At 38.1% G+C, this 26,157-nt stretch overlaps 1 protein-coding gene across 15 annotated transcripts; it reads right to left on the bottom strand.

Annotated features, from left to right (window-relative positions):
• Window positions 1–344: 344 nt before the first annotated feature.
• Window positions 345–25,907, bottom strand: SLC30A6 (solute carrier family 30 member 6). 15 transcript variants are annotated; one of them, XM_007435348.3, is made up of 14 exons: window positions 25,862–25,907; window positions 24,821–24,907; window positions 22,492–22,576; window positions 16,264–16,306; window positions 14,737–14,802; window positions 13,538–13,618; window positions 13,259–13,294; window positions 11,663–11,757; window positions 10,269–10,317; window positions 7,594–7,713; window positions 7,401–7,503; window positions 5,893–5,940; window positions 5,478–5,546; window positions 345–5,266 (listed from the first exon to the last, which is right to left on the bottom strand). In XM_007435348.3, the coding sequence occupies exons 1-14, from the start codon at window positions 25,862–25,864 to the stop codon at window positions 4,769–4,771; spliced, it is 1,383 nt and encodes a 460-aa protein (XP_007435410.1). In that variant the 5' UTR covers window positions 25,865–25,907; the 3' UTR covers window positions 345–4,768. The 15 variants fall into 15 exon arrangements, with proteins under 15 accessions (XP_007435410.1, XP_088000513.1, XP_088000541.1 ...); XM_088144387.1 differs by lacking the exon at window positions 25,862–25,907 and adding an exon at window positions 17,119–17,202 and having other exon boundaries at window positions 16,264–16,922; window positions 24,821–24,875; XM_088144415.1 differs by lacking the exon at window positions 25,862–25,907 and adding an exon at window positions 17,119–17,202 and having other exon boundaries at window positions 16,264–16,838; window positions 24,821–24,875.
• Between the last annotated feature and the right edge of the window lie 250 nt (window positions 25,908–26,157).

Raw genomic sequence — 26,157 nt, 5'->3', positions numbered from 1 at the left:
TAGATTCTGCACATATATTGAACAAGAAGCAACTACCACTAAAACCAAGTCTTTAAGATTATATTCTGCTCTTTCTGTTCCTGTAGTAGTTATTATATAAAATTGGGGGGGAGTGTTAGTTGAAATATACACAATGAGGACAGTGCATAGAAAGGAAGAAATTACATAATTTTTATGAGCTGTACAACAATTGTATATCAGGGAAGGAGAAACTATTCATATTGGAACAACATTTAAATATAACTTTGGACAGTAGGAATTCTTGTGCATCATGGCAGATTTAAATGTGTCAGAGCTAGAATATACAAGAATGGTTGAACTGTTATATAGATAAGATAAAAAGCACACACAGGTACAGTTTTCTCTTTTTAATTTTATTGATTGCAGTGCATCCAACGTACATTATGTTCAGTGAAAATAAACTGATCACTTTCTTACAGTACGAGGCTATTATTTTAATTTTTAAAAACTGATTTAAGTAGTTGCTAGAAAGAGAGCACCACTATAAATAGCCACGTATCATTGTTCAATAAAATACATCTGTGTAATTGGTGATGATTTTCCTTCTTTGCTTAATTTCTTGGAATTATACTGGATTGTCAGCCACAATTTCTTTTAAAGAATTATTTACCATTACAAGTAATATCTGTTTTCAGTTTAATCCATATAGTGGTGCTTAAAAGTTTGTGAACCCTTTTGAATTTTCAATATTTCTGCATAAATATGACCTAAAATATCTGTTTTCCACACAAGTCCTAAAACTAGATAAAGAGAACCCAATTAAACAAAAGAGTCAAAAACATTGTACGTCTTCATTTATTTATTGATGAAAATGATCCAAAACTACATATTTGTGTGTAAACCTTTGTTTTCAGTAACTGGTGTGCCCCCCTTGGGCAGCAATAACTGCAACTAAACAGTTTAGGTAATTGTTGATCAGCCCTGCACATCAGCTTGGAGGAATTTTACTCCCATTCCTTCTTACAGAACAGCTTCAATTCAGGGATGTTGGTGGGCTTCCTCAGATTAACTGCCTGCTTCAGGTCCTTCTACAATATTTCTATGGGATTAAGATCAGGACATTGATTTGGCCATTCCAAAACATTAACTTTCTTCTGCATTAACCATTCTTTGGTCATACAACTTGTGTGTTTTGGATCGTTGTCTTGCTGCATCACCCACTTTCTCTTGAGCTTCAATTCATGGACAGATACCCTGACATTTTCCCTTAAAATTTGCTGGTCCAATTCAGAATTCATAGTTCCATCAATGATGGCAAGCTGTCCTGATCCAGAGGCAACAAAACAGGCCTAAACTATGATACCACCACCACCACGTTTCAAAGATGGGATAAAATTCATACGCAGGAATGTAGTGTTTGCCTTTTGCCAAACAGAATGCAAAAGTTCTATTTTGGTCTCATCTGCCCACAGAACATTCTTCCAATACCCTTCTGGCTTATCCACATGGTTTTTCATAAACTGTACATGGGCAGCAATTTTTTTTTGAAGAGTAGTCACTTTCTCCTTGCAACCCTGCCATGCACACCATTTTTGTTCAGTGTTCTGATGGTGGTCTTGTGAAAACTGACATTGGCCAATGAGAGAGAGGTCTTTAGTTACCCTGGGCTTCTTTGAGACCTCTCAGAGAATTACGTGCCTTGCTCTTGGTGTGATCTTGATTGGTCGACCACTCCTGGAGAGGGTAAGAATGATGTTGAATGGCCTCAATTTGTACATGATCTGCCTAACAGTGGACTGGTGGAGCCCAAATTCTTTGGAAATACAGATGGTCCTGAGTTAATGATGGTAACTGGGATTGGAATTGCCATTACTAAGTGATGCAGTCATAAAGTACAACATCATGTGACTGTGCCACTTAGCGACAGCAATTCCAGCACTCCCAGTTGCCATTGTTAAGCAAATCACCACAGGTCGTTAAGCGAGGATATTTCATGGTCACCATTTGCAAACTCCCGCCAGCTTCCTCATTGACTTTGCTTGTCTGAAGCCAGCAAAGAAGGTTGCAAATGGCAACCATGTGACTGTGGGACACTGCAATGTCACAATCACAAGCCAAGTGCTAGGTGTCCAGATTGCAATCACGTGACTGGGGGGATGCTGTGACGGCTGGAACTTCAAGGACTGGTCAAAAGTACCACTTGTTTGGTACTGTCACAAGTTCAAGTGGTCACTGAATGAGTGGTCATTGTGAGGACCACCTGTAATTTTGTAAACTTTTCCAGCCTGGTGAGCATCAACAACTATTTTTTTGGAGGTCCTCAGAAATCTCTTTTGTTTGAGCTATGACACACTTCCACATACCTGTGTTGTAAAGATCAGACTTTGATAGAATTCTGTTCTTCAAATGAGGCAGGTTCTCTCACACTTGATCTTGATTATCATCCCATTGATAGAAACATCTGACTCTAATTTTCCCTTCAAATGAACTGATAACTCTAGAGGTTCACATACTTTTGCCACATACAAATCTGTAGCTTGGAACATTTTCCTCAATAAATAAATGAACAAGTATAAAGTTTTTTATTCATTTATTTAATTGGATTTTCTTTACCTAGTTTTAGGATTTGTATGGAGAACAGATCACACTTTAGGTCATGCAGAAACACTGAAAATTCAAAAGGATTCAGAAACTTAAGCACCACTGTATGTTGATCCATATCAACTTTATATTTGCTACAGGTAACTTGCCTATAATCTCAGTGGAAGAGCAGAGTGCATGGATCAAGAAAATATTTATACTGTACATATATCCACCATGATGCTACCACAATTCTGATCAACAGAGAACAATCTGCCCATTCATAATTGGAACATTTCATGATAGAAATAGATCAGAGAATTTTCAAAGGACCTTCTGGTCATAAAGGAATGGTACATTTATCCAGTGGAGATAATCATACCCACACTGAATGCTGCAGGGTAAACTGGTACCTTCATTTTGGGGGGGGGGGGGGAGCTGAAGAAGGGCAATTCTACATGTTTGCTGCAGAAATGGGGTTCCAAGCATGCTGACTGTTCAAAAAGCGAGTCCCTTTCCGATTTTCCACAATGGAAACATTTGCTAGCCCCAAACTGGCCATTGCTATCCTTAATTTTCTTCATTAGAACTGAAGATGTCACTGAAGGAAAACCAATTATGACACACAGTGCAAGTACAGTAGGTATACAACTATCCATGCTCACAAATACTTATTAGCAGAACAAAACATATTCAACCTGACAGTGCTGGTGAAAAGCAGATGGGCTGATCTGTGGCTTGTTAGATATGAGCTAGAGCTCCTGTGAGAAATTTCTTGCTGCCCTTCATCCAGAAGGAGTGTTAACAAGGTAGGGAAAACTTGCAGAGTATGGCTTTTGGAATTCTTTCCAACCCCTTCCCCAGCAGTAGCCGTAGAAGGGCCCTGTATTATATTTTGTGTAACCAAGTGAAGTGCTTCTGCTCTAGGTCATACTGTGTCTATACAAGTTTGTATGTGTGCACCAGGAAGCACAGCACAGGCTGCAGAAGCTCTGGGTCATATAATCAAGGGAAAGGAGGGAGGGGGCTAAAAACTGAGCAGTCAGCACTAATTTCTTTCAATCAGGCTGAAAAGAATATAAAGCAGTTGAATGCTGAAATTACTGTATTTCCACAACAGGATGCTAGATTAACAAAACCATCCTGTTGTAGGTTCTTTCAGGATGAGGCGAAATCAGGGCCCTTTTACTGCTTGGCAGCTCTGGGCTTTATTCTTCAGCATCTCCTTCCCTGCCAGCTTTCAGAAAATCCAAATGCCTTTTTCCTTTAGTCCATCTGCACTATTTCTCCTGAGCCTGCAATTTATGGTGGCATGGGAGTGGGGGGAGGAAAAGATAGACAGAACCTTCCTTGCTTCACCCTGTTTCTGAAGCTCCATCTCTGCTCTCAGTTCCATCTCTTTTCTGTAATTGGGCACCACCATAGGCATCCTTCTCTCTGATCCCAGGCACCACAGTTGTAGGCCTTTCTCTGGAATTTTCAGCTCTTCAGGTAGTCAGGACCACTTCAGCTCTTCCCCTCAGGCCTATGCTCTTTGAGGTGGGGAGCTTCCCTCTAAAATCTAACCATCCCCATGTTCCTGTTTAAAATCTTCGATGCCACCTTTCTTCCCGAAAAGTAACTGTACATGAGATGTTTTGGACGTGATATTTCTAACAATCAGTTACAGATCACTGGATGACCTTGGTTGTCCTCCCACACAGCTGTATTTCATTTAGTTCTCCTCTAACTCCTCAAACACGATTACCCATAAGCATTTTAATATCAAACTGAATTTCAGGAGTGTTTGCTGGACTTACCAAATAATCACTTTTCCATAGTTCAGAAAAAATAACTTTTAAAAATGATTGCATTATTACATCAGAGACAAAGTTTTAAGAAAAGACCGTTGTTAATAGACAACACTCTCCTAATAATTTAAGAAAAAATAATATAGAATCCCACTTTGCAAAATTGTTATTTTCTGGAGTTCCTTTCATGTACTGTGCTGAAATTATTTACAAGACCAGCAGTAAAATGTGATTGCAATAATTTTTTATAAAGCTATGGCTTTATAGCCAGAAATGGATAACTGCATCAAAAATTAAATTCAATCCATGAATGCACAGTTTCATGATTTTTAAAAATATCTGATACTAGTTACCAGGAAATCAAATAGTCTTGTAGAAAACTGAGCAATAAAATAATTGAAGAAGTAATTTCAAACAATAAATATAGAAATAGTTTATTAGGGTCTGGATTGACCTCGAGTGCCAGTTCCATATCTCTGGGGAACATTGATGAAGCCAGTCCTGAATCCCTGGGTTACCCCCGTTCCTGGCAATCCAAAGCCCTGAGTGAAGACACTGCTGTAAGGTACAGTTCCATGGTTGAAGTTAAGTCCATAGGGCCTTGTCTGAGTATTCATGAGAATGATCGGGTTCATATTTTTACCTGGCGTGTTAAAAGCAAATTCTGGAGGTGGGGTGCTTGGTTTAGTTGGAGTGGATGTAGCAGGGTTGGAATTTTCTGCTGCCTTTAGAGGCGGCATTGGAATAATGTAATGATCTGAAAGGTTCAGCATATTGTTTCCAATAGGTCCAGTGGCCAATGCAGGCCTGATCCAGTCATCTTTGAAAACCTGAACAGTCAAAATAGATACTAACGCATTTAACCGATTTGTCACATGTGCAAGTACCATCTGTTCATTGGCATCTCTTCGAATTCTCACATGAACTGATCCAGCCTAGAAGGCAAATTAAGAAAAACTCATCAGTCTGTAACAAATAAAATTGATAGACTGGGACAAATGCACAATAAGAAAGAAACATACCTTTGAAATAATTTAGTACATCCTGCAATCCCTAGATGAGAAACTATTAGAATTTATTTCTTCATTATGTTATCCATACTTGCTTTTTAGAGGAAAAAAGTCATTTAAGTGGATAAATACATACCAGGGAACCAAACCCCAATGTCCAGAAGTGTTCATTTCGAACTTCTAGAACTCCATCCAAAGTAGAAACCTGGTTCAAGACATACAAAGATACTGTATATAGTAATAAAACAATATGACTGTAATAGCTTAATAAAACAGATCTAACAATTTTATGAATAAGAAGGCATCTTTGGATTATCATCAGAAGTGTTCCACAATTAGTAAATAGGTCCTCTCCAGCAATCCCATAAAATTTTTCAACCAAATGAGAGAAGTTTTCAGCACAGTCATAACAGCAATTCAAGAGGTAAAAGACTACTGCCTAAAGTCACTCTCACTCTATCCCTGGGAGCACAGAAACATCTCTCTGTATGCACAGGTGAAAGAATAGTCCTGATCATTATATAGATATGAAACACTTTATATTAACTTACCTCTCGGATAAGTTTATCTAGCTGTCCAATCACATGAGGTGGTGTAGTCTAAAAAACAAAATATTTACATTTTCATAATATAATTTATTCAGCCACAATACAAAAGATTCATTATTTTGCTACTATTAAAGTATGAGCAATCGACATCAGGGAATCAGTCTGACTGGTTGTTCTATATTACGTGAATGTGTGTGAAAATAAAGACACATTATTCAAGTATGATTTTCTAAAAGACATGCTGAGTGGGTGGCAGCTTACAGTACAAAAAGCATCCTTTCTGAGTTTGAATACAGACATACCAAACCACACAGTCTTAGTCTTTGACGATTTGTTCTTTTGTAACTCAAAGTTGTCATACTATTTTTTTTTTTAATCTAACAACACTGTGTGCCATCTATCTATTTGACTATGAATTTGCCTAGAGATTTTGCCATTTTTCTTATTGGCATCTGCAGTGGAGTAAATCCTATCCATTCATCTCACAGTCCACCTCTTTTCTTAGCTCCCTGACAAATCTAGGTCTTTTCTCATGCCAGGTGCCACCCAACAGTTTCAAAGAGTACCCTGATACAGCAGCAGTTTCCTGCTCCAGGAACAGCTGCCATTATCTGTTTAGTTGGAGGTTAGCCTTCCCCCAGTTTTTGAGTCTGGACAATCCTTTTGCTTTCCAATTGTCAAGTATTTTGTTACTGCAGGACAATCTGATAGCAAGACTAAGGGGGTGATGTTATTAAGGGACTAGCCCTCAATAAGCAGATCGGTCTGGGTACAGAACTATCATTCTAATTACATACTGTATAAGATGTTGATATTAATCCACGCTACTCTATCTACTGAGAATAGACAGAGAACAAACTGTACACATACAACCTATAATACAAATAAGCACAGTGGCCTAAGTAATCACAGACTCCATTCTACTCCGTTCTAAAATAACTAACCTTACTGTCTGTTTCCTCAAGGGGCAGATGAATCACCCTCTCTTTTTAAGAGACCTGTCCTTGTCTGCTACCTTTCTTTTTCTCCTATCAACTTCTAACCCTAACCTCTCTTACTAGGAAAAATTTCCCTTCCCTTCTTACAAAGGATATATAAATTAAGTTTCCAGTTAATTTAATTAACTAATTTCCACACTAACAGCTACTGGAGAAAGACTGCCACAAAGCTTTATGCATATTGCTATGATCTACCAAGTCCTGAAGGTATGCTAATAAACTGATAGATAGAACTAGATGTAAAATTAGAAGTTGTTGTAGAAAGAAAGCTATTTAGAGGTCATTGGAAGAATGTGCAAAGCAGCTCTTAACCTCTATTTTTAAACAACAAATTGTCAAGAAAGGGTTCATAAGGCAAGTTCTTCGATGCCATATCTGCCATTAAAGAATAATGTTTAAACACTTCACAGAATGAATTATTGTGGTTGTTTTGCTGACCTCAGTAAGCAATGACTGATTGATTGATTGCCATTCTCTAACTGCTAGTACAAAGGTCTTAACTCTTTGCCTCACCTGAAGCAATACCTTTCCACTGTAGACACTCATGGGATACATGGTACCAAATGTCATCAAGGCAATAGCTACTGCAGAGGCAGTATCAACTGCAAAATAATTACTGAAAAGAGAAAAGTATAACATTATAGGGCCTTCCTGTCTTAAGTATCCAATGCCTATTAATATTATCATTCCATCCAAAAGTACTTACTTAATTTCAATTAACATGTATGTAATACAAAGAGCTAAAGCCCCAGCAAGATCAATCAAGATGAATGGATTCATGCGTGGAAGAAAGATGCTGCTCAGTCCAGGAATGATACCGCACAAGCTAAAAGTAACAATAAATAATATCAATTAGTGAATAAAGAGGAAGCTGAAAGGTAGCACACTCTTATCTGTATGGCAGTACAGTAGCTCTCTGAAGATGGAGAGATACCAACGTGATAACTGTGACACAAGAAACAAATAAAGGAGATCTTGGTCTGAGATTCTAGGACATTGTTGGCAGAGAATACAATATAAAGCTAAGTCAAAAAACAGCGTGAATCCATATAATCACCTTTAATTCAAATTTAACTCCTCATGACTACATGTATACGTCCATGTATTTTTCCTGGCAAAAAAAGTATTCTTCCATTGCCTTATTCCAGGATGTTCTTTTTGTACTTAGTACATAGTTAGTATCCAAATACTAAACAATCTGATCCTGCTTAGCTCTTTTGAGATAGGCCAGAATTGGTTATGGCAGTTTCTTCTGTGGAAGGAGAGGGATGCATTTGATTTCTATCAAAATGTTGGAAGGGATCAGAAATTTAGAGCACATAACTCCAATTTTACACAAGGTCTATTGCTATTAGTATTTTACCAACTGCAATTAAGGTTTGTATTAATTGTTGAATTAGTGCCCAATTTAGGTTAAGCCATCTAAAAGACAATCTTCACCCATACAATCCTGTCTGAACATTAAAAAGAGCTTTAGGTATTCTACATGTTTGTCTGTGTATCCCCTTAGATAAATTAGATGGGTAGGATTAGGAGTAAGGCTTCCTTGGCTGGGGAAATGGGCTGGTTTGAAGAACCCTAGCCATGAATCCTGCAATGCAGGCTTTCAGAAAATATTAAAAACAAATCTGCTTCAGAGTGCCTTTTTAAAAGTGTTTTCATAGCAGTTTCTGTTTTTGCAGCAAGTTGATGACCCAATGTATTTTAACAGATTTTATGAGTATGTTGGATTGTGAGAAAACTGTCCTAGGAGAAAAAAAATTCTTCACGAGTTTTTTCAAGAAACGCTTATTAAGATGGTTATTTGCACCCAATGTTAGATTATCAGATAACAGGAACACGACTGTAAGGAAATTCAGTTCTATTTGATTTTACCATTTAAGACTTTCATATTAACTCATAAATGGGTGGGAAGGAGCATGCCACCTCCCCAAGAAAAGGAGAAATTTTGACCTAATGCAAACACAATTATTTTCATATTCTTGTGACTATGACTGTGACTTTGATTATGACGATTTGTCAACCTTCTTCATATTAAACAGAAATTATCTGGCCATTCCCCAAAAGGAAAAATAAACCTATTTTAAAAAATAAAAACCAACACCCTTCTGTGAGAAAGTGATTATGAACAAGAAAGACAGGAAGATGCCATTTCAATAGATCAAATTTCCACAGCAACTCCCAAACAATATGTATTTGGCAATGGCAGAAAATCAAAAGAATGGCACAACGTCCCACACCCAAGACTTGGTCTGCTTGTCTCATTGTCTTTGTCTACATCACAGCACAAAGTTGCTAAGAAACAGAAACTATCCAGCTATTTTCAGGGAGAGATGTTTTAAAATAAACTAGAGGGATTTAGCATAAGAAGGAACCGTTTTAATAAAATTGCATTTGCTTTTTCCTGAGCATTTGAAATTTATTATTGCTTTAAAACATGTCCCAGGAACCCACTCCTTCAAAGATCAAGCTGAAATCTAGAATAATTGGCTATGTGAGCATATTAGGCTTCTAAATTAACATGAAGCGCACATGATGCAAATGAAGAGTTAGATAGAGATATTTTACCCTTGTTTTCTGAATACTATTTCTACTTAACAACTCCTTTTTCAAATATATATATATTTTTTAGGTAATGGACCAGCTGGTATGCTTCAAGGTAAATACCAGCCTCTAGCATCATAGACGCAACACAATGGGTTTAGAGGACATACTGTATAAGCATTCTTAGAAAATAAAAATAGTGAGTGGCTTCAACTCAGGACTTTCTCTAAAACCAAACTCATCTGCAAAAAGAAAGACTATGGTAAGGTAAGCTGATAGTGGGAGAAAGTATCTAGCAGATAAAAGAGGTATGGGTAACCTAGGTACCACACTTTGAATTTGGAGGGAGAGTAAGCAAAGGCTGCAATACTGGGAGAAAATGGACCTTGTTGTGCATGTGGATTGAACCAGGATTTTGTCTTTTTCTTGGCCCGTGAGAAAGCAGTTGTTATTTTAACTTTGCTTTACACCATAAGAGGCAGAAAAAAGAAGTCTGGGGCTACATAAAGTCCTAGAGCATTGTTTTTCAAACTTGGCAACATGCTGGCTGGGGAATTCTGGAAATTGAAGTCCATACAACTTAAAGTTGCCAAGTTTGAAAAATACTGTCCTAAAGCTTCAGGTTTACCACTTTTGAGCCACAACAAGGAACTACTTTACCAGTCAGTCTTCTACTTAATGGGTGTATTAATATGGGAGTCATTTTGTTAATAAAAAAAGTCTCTCCTGCCTACAACTATTTGTGAGAGCACCCATAACACAGTCTCAAAATTCCAAATATGTTCATCAGCCCCAAAAAGGTTGCTCACTCTGATTTAGAATGTCTTTTTTACTCACCTCCTACTGAGATCTGCAACATGTTCCTGAAGCCAGCTTGTACTTGCAGCTGTAGAGAGAAGTGTAATTGATCATTAACAGAACACTCAAGGTATCATAAGTATAATGTAACCTTGCTCACATCTGTATCAGGTTCAACTGTAGGCCAAGTTCAGCTAGTATTTTATCTATCTGAAAATTTTACATCACTAACAAATTACCCCCACACCAAAAAAACAAAAAAAACCCCTCTTACATCACACTTGTTTTCATTTTTTTTTTTTCAAATGTATTTCAGGAATGCTGGGTAAATGGAATTCTTTTTCTTTATTATTATTGCTTTACTGCAATGTATATTGTCAGAGGAAAACCTACCTTTAAAATCAGCCTAAAAGTAAATTTAAATGAAAATAAACAATATACTATTCTACTAATTGAAAGCACAATTCTATGTTCTGGTCAAATTGTGGAAGGGGAAGGGCTTTATTCAGTTATAATGCCAGCATGGTTATTATATTTTTAAAGTACTATTAACCAGAATCACAAGACCAGCTGAATAAGATTATCAGAAAACTAACTTGCAAGTCAAGGATTATTTGCAGGTGTTATAGCAAGACCAAGCTGCCACCCAAATCACACATTAGAGTTAAATTACAATTAAATGTAAGACCCTGAAGTATTTCAATGAGCACACATTGGTCAGAAAGAATTTGGGGTGGGACATGAGTGGGTACATGAGACTCCTAAGAGTCTCTCTGCATAAATCTTTGTTTTAAACGTTTTTGCACACGTTGCATTAAGATTTGAAATGAGATTAAACTGATTTGGCCAATGAGCCCAAATTACTTTCTTATGTTGCACTTTCTGTCCCTTAGAATCAGCAATGCATCTGGGTACAGGGCTTGCAGGTCTGTCCATATCTTGCATATCTTTAACATTACAGATATGCAGATGAAGAAATACAAAATCATTTGCATCGTTCAGCATAAACACAACCATGTTTCTTACACGAATGATCATCTAGATTAGACAGTTTCCAAAATCCACCTGCAAGGCCAAGTCTATGGCCCTCATAGAAAGAAAAAATCCAGCAGTGCAGAGATCCCCAGCAAGGGAGTTCTCACCTGCAGTGCAGTTTGGGAACATAACAGAAGAAACTGTTTCCAAATAGGAGATACCGCCACTGTTTTTCACATTTTCTAAAATATTGAAAATGAGGAAGCCTCTGCTCTACCCCTACTTCCTTCCTAGTCCTTCTATGTATTATCAAAAGATTTAGGGGATGGAAGTGGTGGGCTTGGTGGCAACAACCAATAATGACTGGCTACTAATTAATATAATAACATTGTTATTTTTTAAAGCTTTTTCTAAGCTAAAAACATTTAGTTTTTTGTTTCAAATGTTTCATTATATACCTTCAGACACATAAGCAAAAGGCTTATTCTTAACTGAAAGCATGGTGAACAAGTTGAAAGTGAGTGCTACGAAGGTACCAACCAGCAATCGACCCCTAAAAAAAAAAAATCTTTATCAATATAACATGTCATCAGATACAAAGAATAGTTATATTAGTTATTCTTCACTGCTATTAGGCTCTGTTAATCACAGTATTTTTTTAGTTTTAACTGGATTCAATTTAATTATATTCAATACTTATTCAAATAGGGAACTTCTTAGCTGAGAGAGAAACAAACTAAATATTTATTACATTTCTACCCCACAGTACAGGACTCTCAGAGGTTTTACAGGACTGCATGAGTCATTAAAACATCCACAGTCCAGTTGCAATCATAAAAACCCTGAAACATACAAAAACTATAGAACTCAAAAACTAGGCCTCAAGTCTCAGTAGTCCTCCAGAAGAGATAATTTTTCAACTGTTTCCGGGTGGCAGACAAAGTTGGAGCCAGCCCACGTTGCAGTGGGAGGCCATTCTAGAGTGGATGGCACTTCTACGGAAAAGCAGCATCTCAGCCTTCTGCCCCTACTGAAAGTGGGGAAACACTAGCTGATGATGTTCTAAAGACTGAAAAGGTCAAGCCAGTTCTAGTGGGTGAACTAGAAGGTAGCTTAGTGCCAAGTCAAAGGCCTTTATATGTTAACACTAACACTTTAAATTGCAACAGGAAGCTTATAGGAAGGCAATGCAGGGTCCATAGGTGTAATGCACTCCCACTGGCAAGTGCCAGATAGTGTACAGGCCACTGCATTTTTGGCCAACTGAAGCTTCCAAGTAGTCTTCAAAGGCAGCCCCATGCAGTGTTGAAGTAATCTAAGTAAACAGTAACAAAGGCATGAATCACTGTAGCAAGTTCCTCTTGTCCCAGGTAGAGCTGCTACTGGCACATTAGCCAAAGCTGGACAAATGTTCTGTTGGCCATGGCTTCCACCTGCTGCTTAAGCAGGAGCTGTGAATGCAGAAGGAACCTCAATTTGTGAACTAGCTCCTTCAGGGGAAATGGTTCCATAACAAGAGATACTGCTGGAGCTTCCAGAGCACCCTGATGGACACACAGAAACTCTGTCTTGCTAGGATTCAAATTTAGCCAGTTTTCTCCCATCCAAATCTCACAACCTCCAGACAAATCTAAAATCATGGACACATAAAAAGTTTACATTTCTATGTAACAGCCATGGACACCCAAAACTACAAATAATGAAATTGCAGATAACAAGGGCTACATGTATATTACATTTAAGCCTTTACTATTTAATACATATCAGAATTTTAAATCCTCTGTAGTGAACACATAACCTTTTAAAAAGACTTCTGCCCAATTCATTATGTGTATGATTTAAAGTTACCTATACATAAAATCCATTTGTATTAAATAACTATCCCAGTTCATTGAACTCAAGTGGATTTTTGCCCTTGTCCTCAAAGTCATGACAGCATATCATTTTCAGTTTTGCGCTTTAAAGCATAATATAATGTACTAATTGCTATATTAATTATGCCACTTTATATACTTGTAATATTTATTTACTGTTTTTTAATTAAAAATGCTTACGTATGAATCTCTGGTTGTTCAAGAAATCGTTCAGCACTGAAAGACACAAGAATGATATTTTTACAATCAACATGTTACTTCTATTTAGAAATCTGTTAGTCAGATATATAATCCTGCATGCACCAGCAAGTCTATGAGGTTCCCTATAGATAAAACATCAAACTATCCCTTGGAATTGCTGTTTTTTAAAAAAGTGTTCTAGCATTGGAAAAACTGTTACCTTCCACAGTGATTAAACAGTTATGTATCATTAAAAGCACAAGCAGGGGGTATTCCTACCTTTCTTTAAGTATAAAAAGTGCTCCAAGCTGTGCAAGAACCGTGGAAGCAAATACTGCTAGGACTTCAAATCTCTCAAATCTGCAGTTCAGGAGATTAAACATTTCAAAATCAGTACAGACAAAAAGAATATTAATCAGAAAGTATAATGCATTAATTTTCTAAACAAGTAAGCATGTTTAGAAAATTAACGTGTTATTTACTTATTTGCTGTTATTTTGTTTTTATTAAAAATATTTTAAATGTTATGGTACATTAGGTGAAGGACAGACAACTTGGGAAGTATTTCATTTACTATGGACAACTTCTATATAACTACGTCTTCTTTACTGTCTGTTCATAATGAATTTGCCAAGGCTGAAAAAGGGGCAAAGTCTTTCTTAGGTTGAGCTCATGTCTTGAGGATTTCGCAAAGATGTCCACATAATTATCTCAGCAACAGATATGGACATAATTCTTTTGTTTGCTGCACTTTGATATTTATATTATTGTTATTTTTGTTATATTTCATATTGTAAATTTAATTCATATAAGCTGGCTTGGATAATATATCTGTATGACTAAGGCAGGTTATAAAACTTTGTATGACTGATAAAAGAAAATGGCTCTAAAAGAAGGAGATAGCCTACATTCCTTCTTTATTACCATTGCTAATTGAAACAGAGGTGTACATATTGGAGGTTTATTTAGCTATGCAGTTTGAACCCCTAAGGCACCAAAGATTTCAAAGATACAGAATACACTGTACACAGCTTTAAGTGAGAGATGTAAAATGAAAGCATTTCTCCATTCTTGCAATTTAAGAATTCACTTTTCACCTTGTGTGACTTATTTCCATCAACAGAGTAAAACTATGTAAGGTTCCCAGAGGCTACATAAAACAGCATAGAGCCTGATCTGATCTGTCAACCACAGGCTGGCAATTTCTGGGCTAGTAGTACCGTACTTGATCAAATGAATGTAGTATGCATATCTCAAATTGAGCATCCTCTAATTTCTTGGGCACAAATCAATATAGAATTAAACATTACGTATAATGCCCTTTTTATGTGCACATTACAATTTTCTTAAATTTAGTGGAACTCAATTAAAATGGTATCTCTTCATAAACAAACACTGATCTAATAAATTAACAACATGTTTATTTCACACTAAGAGAATATTTTCAAAAGACACCAAATATTAATTATCCAACTTACCCAAATGAATACGATGGACTGGGCTTCTTCATCATTACCCAATAACTTATTAAACATGTTATTAAGCTAAATAAAAAAAAGGAATGAAAATTAAAATAAGAGAAATCTAGCTATTAAAAATTATTTTAAAAATTTATAATTTTTTTTATAAAACTTATAAAAATAATTCAAAATTTGATTGTCATTTAACATATTAATTGCCAGTAACAAAATAAACCCTCAGTTTAACAGACTACTGAAGGGGAGGTCTGTATGTTAAATCTGAATGTTTGTTAAATCCAAATTTATTCATTTACATTAATGTATGTAATTATGTCATTATGTAAATGATGTATATTGACATAAATGATGCAAATTGATGAAAACTGATCAGATTATTTCAGAAACAATGGACTTGGTACATTAAACTCAAATGGTGCCCAAATAAAAAATTGTCTCTTGTATCTAAAGTGCTCAAATCAAGTGTTTTCTTTCAGGTTGTGGTAGATTTTCTGTCCAACAGTCTCATTAAATCAATGCAGTGGTACTACCCTATACACATTTAGTCAGAATTAAATTCCATTGTGTTAATAGACTTACTTTTTTATAAGAGTACTGCAATCTCAATGTAGGGGAGTATGGAGTTAATTTTGAAAAAGGAATGCAAGAGCAGTTATGTAAACACCAACTCAGCCCTGAGAAAGAGGAGGGGGTGAAAAAGAAACTCAAGATCACCCCACCCTGATTTTCTTTGGTATAAGACAAAGCAAAGAGAAATCTATTTGGTATACAAGATTCTGTTGTTATACCTTACTAATACAGTAGAGTTCCAGAGGTGTCTGGAACCAGTGGACTTCCTGACCTGGCCTATCTTGAGGGGCTGACAGGGATTTTTAAATGCTTGTCGTTTATGTAAGAAGCAAATACTTTTACCACCAAGTTTCAGAGAAAACAACAGTGGGATTAAAGACATAACAATGATATTCATTAACATCCCAACTTGCAGGGTTCCTATTAATACTAGCTAAACTTGGCTGAAAGTAAGATAATCTCCTGTCCTTTTGACATCAGCAATATTGACACCACTATTGTTTAGCAGTGAATAAAATGGGAAAGATCTAAGATAAATCTCTTATCAGGTGTGAAATGTAATGGTACTTTTAGAATGTAATGCAAGAAAATAAGTACTGGTGTCATAATGGGACTTAAGCATGCTTAAATGTCATTTGATTGCAGATTTGACAAAACTATTTTTGAATTGGGCACGGCATGAAACAATGTGAACCATTTTTATGAACTTATCTCTTATGACATGAAAAGACATTTAGGCTGCAATCCTATATCATATATCTGGCAATCATCTCCACTTAATTCCATAGGATTTAATTCTGAGTAGATATAAATGGGACTGCATCCCACCTACAAACAGAAACAGGATTTATTAGGGAATATTAAAAGCTATTTGCCATAACCCATGGATTTGGATAAAAGGATAATTTTTTCATAAGTGTTACAAAATTAACTCAGGAATTTAAAAAGGAAACATACCTGAAAAGATCAAAGATTGTTAGATAGGTATATGCAGTTAAAGCTGTGGAAAGAAGATTCCCATTTTACTATCATATAAATCAATAATGAAGAATTTTTAGTTTACCTGCCTTTAAGTAAATAAATGTAATGTTGCTTTTAATAAACAATTGTTAGGCTTTATGCAATTTCTTAGATAATAAACATGCATCTGCCAAATAAATCTCCATTTAACCACAAGGCATTTTAAGGAAGCTGTTTAGGCTCTGGGAGTTTTTCTGTAGGATGGCATCTGGCAGAGGGTTGCTTTCTTAAAGTGAGTTTTGGGTGGGAGTTTGGAGATGTTATTGTGGATGGCATAATAGTGGATATTCAGCTGAGGAGTTGGTAAGTGTAAGGATTTAGTGGTAGGATTTCAGGAGCTTCATATGTGCTGCGGGATGGAGGAGTGCAGAGTGAAGACTGAAGGAGTTAAGGAAAAGAAATAAAATATCTGACCAGCAAACAGTCACCCTTTGGAGATTCACTGGCTCTTGGAGAAGCCTGGTTCCTAGTTGAATTGTTACTTGGATGAGGTGGAGGTGTCAAAGTCGTCTCTGTGGTGATTATGCAAGTTATATTATTTGGCAGAGTCATAACTGAGGAGGCTCTTAGACAGCCCAAGTCCACTGTTGGCAGATCTTAGGAGCACAGAGGGGGTAGCAAGATAATTAAGAGAAGAAACAAACTGTTACAAAAGAAATTATTGAGCCCAGGGGAGGGGGGAAGCACAAGAAAGGGGCTCAGTGTAACTCTGCTTTAAATACAGAAGATAAAAGTTGAGCAGAAGGATTCGTTTTGTAGGTTTTCAAGACTCTGTTACATTACGCTACTCACAATAAAGATCTTTCCAGAAAGTGGTTCCTGTTTCCTCAGCTTGCCAGCCTTGTAGTACTTGACATGTTCAATCGCTATAGCTAGCTGGGAATAGAGCAGGAAGGTGGCCTAAGCTGGAGACCTGAGCAGGATTTGATGCTCACATGAACACTTTTTACCAAATTGGCAGTGATCCCCAATTTGGCCTACCATTCCTCACACTTATGACCGGCAAAGTGTCTCCGCAGTCATGTGATCACCATTTGTGCACTTCACAGCCAGCTTCCAGCGAGCAGAATCAATGGAGAAGCTGGTAATAAAATTACAAGTCACAGTCATGTGATGTCTCACTTAACCACCATGGGTGATTTGCTTATCAGCTGGGGTGAAAGTGAGGTTGTAAGTCCACTGCAGTCATGTGATGTCTTGCTTAACAACCGCATCACTTAGCGACAGAGTTGCCGGTCCCAATTTCGGTTGTTAAGCAAGGACTACCTGTATATTGTTATGTTTAATTTTGTTTTTAATCTGAATTTGCAAAAATGGGGAATGGTACACCACTCAAAATGGGCTTCAATTAGGATGGCTTATAAGGCTTGCCATTAAATAAACAAACAATTCAATAAATCCTCTCAGCCTGGTAGGTGATTATTGGCAGAATGAAAGGATGATTTTACCAGGATTGTGATGGCACCATCTGGATGAAAGTGAAAGGAGATCTGGCAGAGTGATTTTGTTGGCAGAAGCATATTCCAGGGCCTGATGGAGGATGAAGGGGGAGCCAGGGCAGATGCTCCCAGCAGCTTCTTTGCCTGGGAAGTATGCCAATACCTGCTGTTCCGTATTGCCTAGGGGATTTTGGGGGGGAAAAAGCTGTATTTTCAGGCCAGGATCCCAGTACTGGACTAAAGGTGGTTGCAGAGGCCTGGTGCTTGAAGGTCCTGGTGCAACAGGTTAGACCAGGCAGCCTCAACAATTTAAGGGGCTCCAACTGTAGGTCATCTATAATATTGGCCCAGTGGAGATTTGTTATCCAGTGGGTGCCAGCTAAACTGCTAGATATGGCTGGCCTCCCCAGGTGGGAATATGATAGCTGGAGTATACCCCTACCTAGACTGAAAAAACAGATGGACGGTGAGCCCTTCAGCCTTTGGGCATTAATGGGAGAGTGGTGGGCTGCCATGAGAACCCCGTTTTTCAGGGCGCTTTGGGCTGAATAAGAAGTGTGCAGAAGTATTGGTAGGTGGTTGTTAAGCCAGTTTGAGTGGGTTTGCCAGATAGCTGACCATTGGGTGTAGTTGCTTGGGGTAGGTTAGAGAAGGTGGCTTGTTATGTATTTAGCCCCCTCTCTGATTGTTTTCTGCAAGTTATAGCAAATAGGGCTCCTCCAGAGAACATTTGGAGAGCAGGAGAATGCTACCTCTGTATTATTAGGATGTTACTGTTCCTATGTTTTTAAATTGTATTAATCTTTTAATTTTGTTAATTTAATTAGCATTCCAGGACATTTTGATGTATGCTGGTTGCTACTATTAACAACTGAAAGTCTTTGCAGATTACAGCAATATACAAATTTGAAAAAATAAACAAACCCACTGCAACTAGATGATATGCAGCAAGTGAAAAAATATGCAAAAATTGCAAGGGTGTTTATATAATGTGTAAGATCATATCTATTACATTCCTACCCTTTAGATCAATGCCTAGAGCAGGAGTGGGAAAACATTTGTCTACCAACTGTCACATTTCCTTAGAGAAATGTTCAAGATCACAAAACAGTGACAGGTATAGCCAATATCACTACACACACATACTCAAGATCACTAGCATATAACTTCTCTCTTAAGAAAATGGGGTATAGCGATGATTTTAATTTAAGATTATTCACATACTATGCAAATACTCAAGTAGCCCCATCTTCAATCATCAACTCATCCAACATTAATCAAAGACATTGCTGACTCATACACTGTTTCTACCCCTACCTGTGGCCTCCTTCAAGTTTTCTCCCCACCCGCACCAAAACAAATCCCCTCAAAGGAGGGAAGATTAGGCCAACGGCCTGCTTGTCCATAGCAACAAAATAACATGGGGGTAATGGCTTTCCTTGCTATAAAAAGTTGTACCTTGTATACTACACAACCACATAATGGAAGAGTGGTATATTCATTAGATATTTAACCAAGAATAAAAACTGCAATTAAATAAATAAAGCACACAAGGTCTTGACCAGGTCCAGAAGCATTTACACATCCTACTTTCTGGGATCTTTGTTGATATAAATTTTCATTTCACAGCACAATCAGATTTGCAAGATTCCTTTATTATACCTATATAGTGTGTGTGTGTGTGTGTGTGTGTGTGTGTGTATTCTCAAGAAAAGTAGTTTTAGTCTTCCTGTGCGCTTGATTTCCTGCCTAGTCCACCTAGGGTGCTGACACTCTGTCACAAGATTTTAAAATATTGCTATTCATCTTGTCTTATAGCTATGTATTGGACTCATAGTTTTGTTTATTGCAATAATACAGGTAGTCCTTGACTTATGACCATTTGTTCAGCGACCGTTCGAAGTTACAACAGCATTGAACAAAGGGACTTACAACCTGTGCCCAAAGTTATGGCTGTTGCAGCACCCCCATGGTCACATGATCAAAATTTGGGCACTTGGCAGCCTGCTTGCACTTATGACCACAGGGGCGCTTCAACTCCCCCCACTTGCCTATCTCCCCCCATCTATGTCCTTTTGCCCCCCCCGCCACCCTGTGCTCCGCTGCCCCAGCTGGCTTTTGCCATCTTGCTTCTGCTGCTGACAAGGCATGGCCAGTCTGGTTGTTGGGCTGGGCTGGGGCTGGGCTTTGGCCCAAAAAGCCAAAAGCAGCAAAGACAAAGGGGCTTTTTGGCATGCCGCAGCTCACGGGCTGCTTTTGGCTTTTTTTTTTTTCGGAATCCAAAGCCCAGCCCTACCCAGGAGCTCTTTGCAAAGGGGTTACTTTTGGCTTTTTTTCCCCCTGCAGTGTGAAGCCCAGCCCCAACCCAGCCCAGCAGCCAGACCAGGCATGCCTCATCAGCAACAGGAGCAAGATGGTAAAGGTCAGCTGGGGCAGTGGAGCACAGGGCAGCAGGGGTCTTAGAGTGAGGTGAGGGCAACTGTGGCTGGGACTGGGGTGGGGTAGCTGCAGCTTCCTGGGGCATGGCAAGCAGCCCCAGAGCCATGCAGTTCTGGGGCTGCTTGCTGCTCCACAAGGCAGGGTGCAGGGAGGCCAAAAGGGCAGAGATGGGGGGGAGATAGGAGGGTGGGGGGAGTTGGAGGCAGTCCCTTACCTTACTGAGGCTCGGGGCTGTGATTGGGGTGGGTACTTGCTACACAACCCATGATTCTCAGTTAACAATGGCAACAGGGAGTGCTGGGATTGTGGTCGCTAAGAAATGCAATCATGTGATGTCTTGTTTTATGACCACATCACTTAGCGACAGAAATTCTGATCCCAATTCTGGTCGTAAGTCAAGGACTACCTGTATATACATGCATGTTAAACCAAGGCATTTATATCTTAAACTGCATGCTCTACAGATGGCATGTAACACTACACCCTTTTATTAATCTACACACGCTATCATTCAATCTAAAGGTATCAAGATGGGGAATGTGTTAGAATATGTTAATAATGTATAGCCATATTAATTAGTGAACCATGCATCAGTATATTCATGTCAGTGTATTATCACTAATGATAACCAGTGTATAATGTCATTGTATAGTGATTAATATATAGCATTAGGCCATATATGTTTATGAATGGACTTACATGAGATATGCTAGTTCCTTTCAGAACAGGCCAAAAAGGCAGAAAGGTTTGCTCAGGAAGATTTCAGTTTATGCAGTGTGTAAAAAAGCACCAGAATGAAAAATTGAAGGCACAATAACAGAAGAGTTCTCAGAACAACATGTGGTTCTGACTGAACTGGATGAAGCAATGATATGTGGAAAAGTATTAGAAGGTGTGAAGAAAATACCAAGATGGGACTGGTCAAACTTTAATCAAGTTTCATTGAAAGCTATAAAGATGCATGGGAATGGTAGTCCTTTGGAGCCCTTCATACAGTACAAGCTACTACACATAGTGAGCATCCTCCCTGGATTCTTCTGACCAGCTAGACTTTGAGTTGGATGGGTATACCTGGGTATGTAATGGAGTCATTATGTGGAGCTTTTCATTCAGAAAGTGAAAATAAAAGTTTTAAATCTGCACTTCTTTCTATATATCCTGAGTCTCTGGACAAAAAGGAATAACAAGGAGCACTAAAGACAATCTATGCTGTATAATCTAGGAATGACAAAGGCATCCTAATATACAGGTAGCCCTCGGTTAATGACCACTCGTTCAGTAATCGTTCAAAGTTATGAAGATGCTAAATGAGTGCTGGTTATTACTGTTCATCGAAATTCCAGCCATCCCAGCACCCCCACAGTCACATGATTGTGATCTGGGTGCTTGGCAACTGGCTTGCACTTATGATGGCTGCAGTGTCCTGCAGCCATGTGATCACAATTTACGACCTTCTCTGCTGGCTTCCCACAAGCAAAGTCAATGGGGAAGCCGGCAGGGAAGATTGCAAGTTGCTTGGGCAAGTCACCCCCACTTGAGCACCCTCCCCCAGACCATCTGAGCTCACACCACACCACACCACACCTCGCCAGCCACCCACACAGCCTCGCACATCCTCCCAGAGCCTTGCTGCACTTGCGCCATGCCTCCCTGGCCACTCGTACACCCTCCCCCATCCTACAGCAGCCACTTTGTGCCTGCCAGCCTGCTTGCAAGCCACCTGGAACTTGCAACTTCCTGCTGGCTTCCCGACTGGCTTTGGTTGTTGCAAACTGGCAGGAAATTGTAAGGAGGTGCTCAATTAATGACTCACGATCCTTGCTTAATGACGGCAACAGGGACTGCAGGGATTGCCATCACTAAGTTGTGTGGTCACATGACATCACACTTTACGACCGCATCGCTTAGCAATGGAAATTCCAGTCCCAATTGCAGTCGTAACTTGAGGACTACCTGTAGTTGCAATAGCTGTTTCAGTTCCTAGACATTTCAACACAATGTCATCATGATGCATGCACATCCAATTAGTAGAGTTCTGGACACCAATAAATCTAAGCAAAGTTTCATTTAGTAGAATTAATCTTGATTAATCTTAATATCATTTTACACTTTGAGTAAAGAAATCATCAAAGGAGAAGTGACGAGAGATTTCAGGAACAATTAAAAATGCTAACAATCAATGATGCTCACAAATAAAACTATTCTGTATCAATATTAAACCACTTTCTTATATTAATATGATGCATTTATTATCTACAATCATTTCACTAAAAGAAGGGTAACATACCTATGCTGTTTGTAGAACTACACCACATAAGCAGGAAACCAGTACATACTACATTTATTGCACCAAACAGCAAGATCTTCCAGGACTGTAAATAACAACAGTTGAAACAAGTTTAATAGAGCAGGATTTTATTGAAAAAAACTCTACAATCTACAATACACATAAAATATTGAACATTCAGCTCAGATTTCCCATGGCTTTAATCTCTGGGAGCATAGTCTAGGATCAATGTATTCATAATTCTTCACAAACTATGATTTACTGAGCTACAGGTAATTTCAACAGCCCCTTCTCTTTGTCTCTCTTCAGCATTAGACAGAATTCCTTGGCCCAGAACACCAGTATTTGTTAATCAAACTCAATAAAAATAAAACTCATACAGATAGACAACTGCACTATAAATATTTCTATGATCAGCTAAAAATCTGACCAAAATAATCAAAAGGTTCACTGTAACATGAGAGTTCTCACAGACTTCCTAGAAGATTGTACTGAAAGCTTCTGATAATGCAGATGGCTTACCATTTTACATTAAGCAAAGCATATGGAGGAAAGGAACAACACCTTTCCCCCTTACCTTGTTGTGCTGCATTACTTTAAACCATTGAGAGGCAAACTTATGCCCTCCAGATGCTTTGGATTTCAGTTCCCATTATCCCCAGGAAGTTATAACCAATGGCAAGGAATTATGAGAATTGTAATCCAAAGTGTTTAGAAGACATTTTGCTTCCCTCACTACAAAATGTTAATAAGAATGTTTTTTATAGCTGCATATATAAATATCCCATTAATAAAGGAAAGTCAAAGAGATGTAGACTTAGATAAATTAATGGATATAACAAAAAAGCTAAATCTCAGATGTTCACAACTAATAAAGAAAACATTGGCTAGAACTTTTCCTCCATTTGTTTGTTAAATTGACATTCTGCCTCTCCACCAGCACATGGCACTCAGCAGGGCTAAAAAGAATAATTTTAAAATATTATGAAACACAACTGAAAGCTTAATTAAATCACATTAGAAAACACCAGAAATAAGAATAAAATCTCAACACGCTTCTATCAGCCAAAACCCACTTCCATGTCAAAGGTTTGTTTATAGCTATTAAATATATTTCAATCTCACTATCCTACAAATTAATATTGCTTAATAATGACAGTATGCTAGATGCTGCTCATAACATAGTGACAGAGCTATTATGCAATTCACTACAATAAATAAATAAAATGTTAAACATCTAGCAAAGGAAGATAATATAAGGAAAGTATGGGAGAGCAACTGGCACATGAAATAGGTTGAAAGTGATTGAGGAACAAGCCAAAAGAAGAAATATTAAGCAAGTTCATACAATTTATTTCCCTATATATGAACATCCATTGCAATGGAAATAGAAACACTAACATAATAAAGTTAATGAATGAAAATGACCATCAACTTTTTTATACAGTAATCACACCTGCCCTTTTTTTCACCAACTACGAAAAGAAAATACTATAGTATATAACTATGTGGTATGATGCTATCTAATCCACAATACCAAATTGACATGTGGCAAATAATGGTTGGAACAACCACGGGCAACTGCAGAAGGCAGCAAGAAACATTCATCATGTCCCAAATACTGTGACTTCCATACTTGTGTGAGACATCAGAACAAAAGTATGTAAAGGCAGAATTCACATCACAATCTTCCCACAGGCATGTCTTCATTTTGTTTCATGGCTGCTGTGGAGACCACTGGGAACATATATGGGAAACTGTGTGAACTAGTCTTCTAAGACAGAAATCTGAAAGGGAATAACACTTAGGACTGCAATTCTATGCATATTTGCCTGGCAGTCAATGGAACTTACCTCTAAACAGACATGCATAGGATTGCACTGCAAACACTAAGGCAAATGACATAACCAGAGCAATTAAAACACACAATGTTATTCATTGTATTTTAATAAAGAAATAATTTATTTTATTCAAAATCCCCCCCGTCATCTTGAATGTTTTTAGTTTTTATGTTTGCTTACTGCTTGACCTTTTAATTGATTAATCAATTTTAATTAATTAATGTGTTTATTTTTTTAATTGTTTGTGGATTTTGTTTTAATTGTGAGCCACCCAGAGTCACCCATTGGGGGAGATGGGCAGCATACAAATTTAATAAATAAATAAATATAAATAAATAAAATTCAGCATTTATGACTGTCTGAAGTTCCTCCAAAATTTAAAGAGCTAAATAATAAACATTTATTTATAAACATGTTTAAGTCTGTTTTAAAAATATTTAAGCATTTATTGAATTAGAATGTTTGCTTGCCAGAAAATGAAAACTTACCCTTCGATCAGCAGCTACTGATCTAAATTCCTGCGTTAACTTGCCCAGAAGAGACCGCTGTGATTTGCGAAACAAGTGTATTGTTCCCTACAAACAAAGTAGTAATAGTTAATTTTTTACTAAATTTTCTATTCATTTCTTAACATTCCCAAATCATGAACTTGATTTCTGCATGCAGTCAGAATAAACATTATCTCCACGTTAACTAACATTAAAAAAAAATGACAAAACACTCACTACAGTATAGGAAGAAGGTAAATCCACTCATATATGTTGCCATCGAGCTTTAGAAGTTCATTCATTGCATTTTTACCCCATTTATCTGCTAAGAATCTCAAGAGTTAGGCTTTATGATCACCATAACATTTCTTAGGTTGAGAGCTGGCACCTTATGGATACCCTTAGGATTTTTATGGTTGAAAAAGGATTTGAACCCAGACCACCCAGCAAGCTAATTGTTTGCTCTTATTCCTTGAACAGAGACTGCAGATATTATTTTTTTACTACTAAATTATACTTCTGCTCTTCCATCGAAGTATCAGGATGGCATATAATAAAATGCTAAAGGTCAACAAGTGACCCTTTTTCCTGACATGTAACTAAAAACTACTTATGACCATCTGTTTGATCAAATTCCTAATTAAAGAACACTTCCAGGCTTTTGGGCCAAGCCATCCCTCCAGCCACTGCACCACACCCCCTCTCAGGGAAACTTCACGCATCTATTACAGGGACTACACTCCAGCTACATTTTTGTTTTTAAGGACTACCACTGCAGCAGATTAACAAGGTTTGCCTTCTACACACTTGGAGGTTTCTGTGGAGAAAGGCTTGGAATCTTCCCTTTGAAAAGCTATGCCAGCCTTGACAGCCGCCCTTCCCTGCTGCAGGGAAGTCACCTCCTTCAGAACTGGGAAGCCAACCAAAGTCCCCCTCCTAGCACCCTCTCACGGTGCGCCACCTTAACCTCCGCTGCACGTAGACACCGACTCGCCACGCAGCCTTCAAGGCCCTCAACCGCCCCCACAGAAGGGAACTCACCATGTTGCAGAACGAGCGGCTCCCAACGGGGCCGGAAAAGGCGGGCCTCTCCTGTCACCAAAGAAAGGAGGGGGAATTAAGTTAGCTGACGTGTAATTGGCCGAGGCCGGAATCGAGCAGGAAGTGACGAAGGCTCGTTCCGCCCTGGGCGCCCGACTTAGCGTTGTCAGGGAAAGAATGAAATGCGTATGTGCCACTCTATCGCTGCAATAGCGTGGTAACTCCTAATAAAGTCTGAATTGGTTCGCTTCTCGGTGGGGAGAAGTTTTTCATTTCGGGACGCTTTTCGGGGGGCG

This window comes from Python bivittatus, unplaced genomic scaffold (assembly GCF_059951505.1).
Source record: "Python bivittatus isolate LINGU-HERP-01145 unplaced genomic scaffold, Pbiv_v1 ctg000020_np1212, whole genome shotgun sequence".
In the NCBI taxonomy this organism is placed as follows: Eukaryota; Metazoa; Chordata; class Lepidosauria; order Squamata; family Pythonidae; genus Python; species Python bivittatus.
This window is presented reverse-complemented; position numbering and strand designations above follow the sequence as displayed.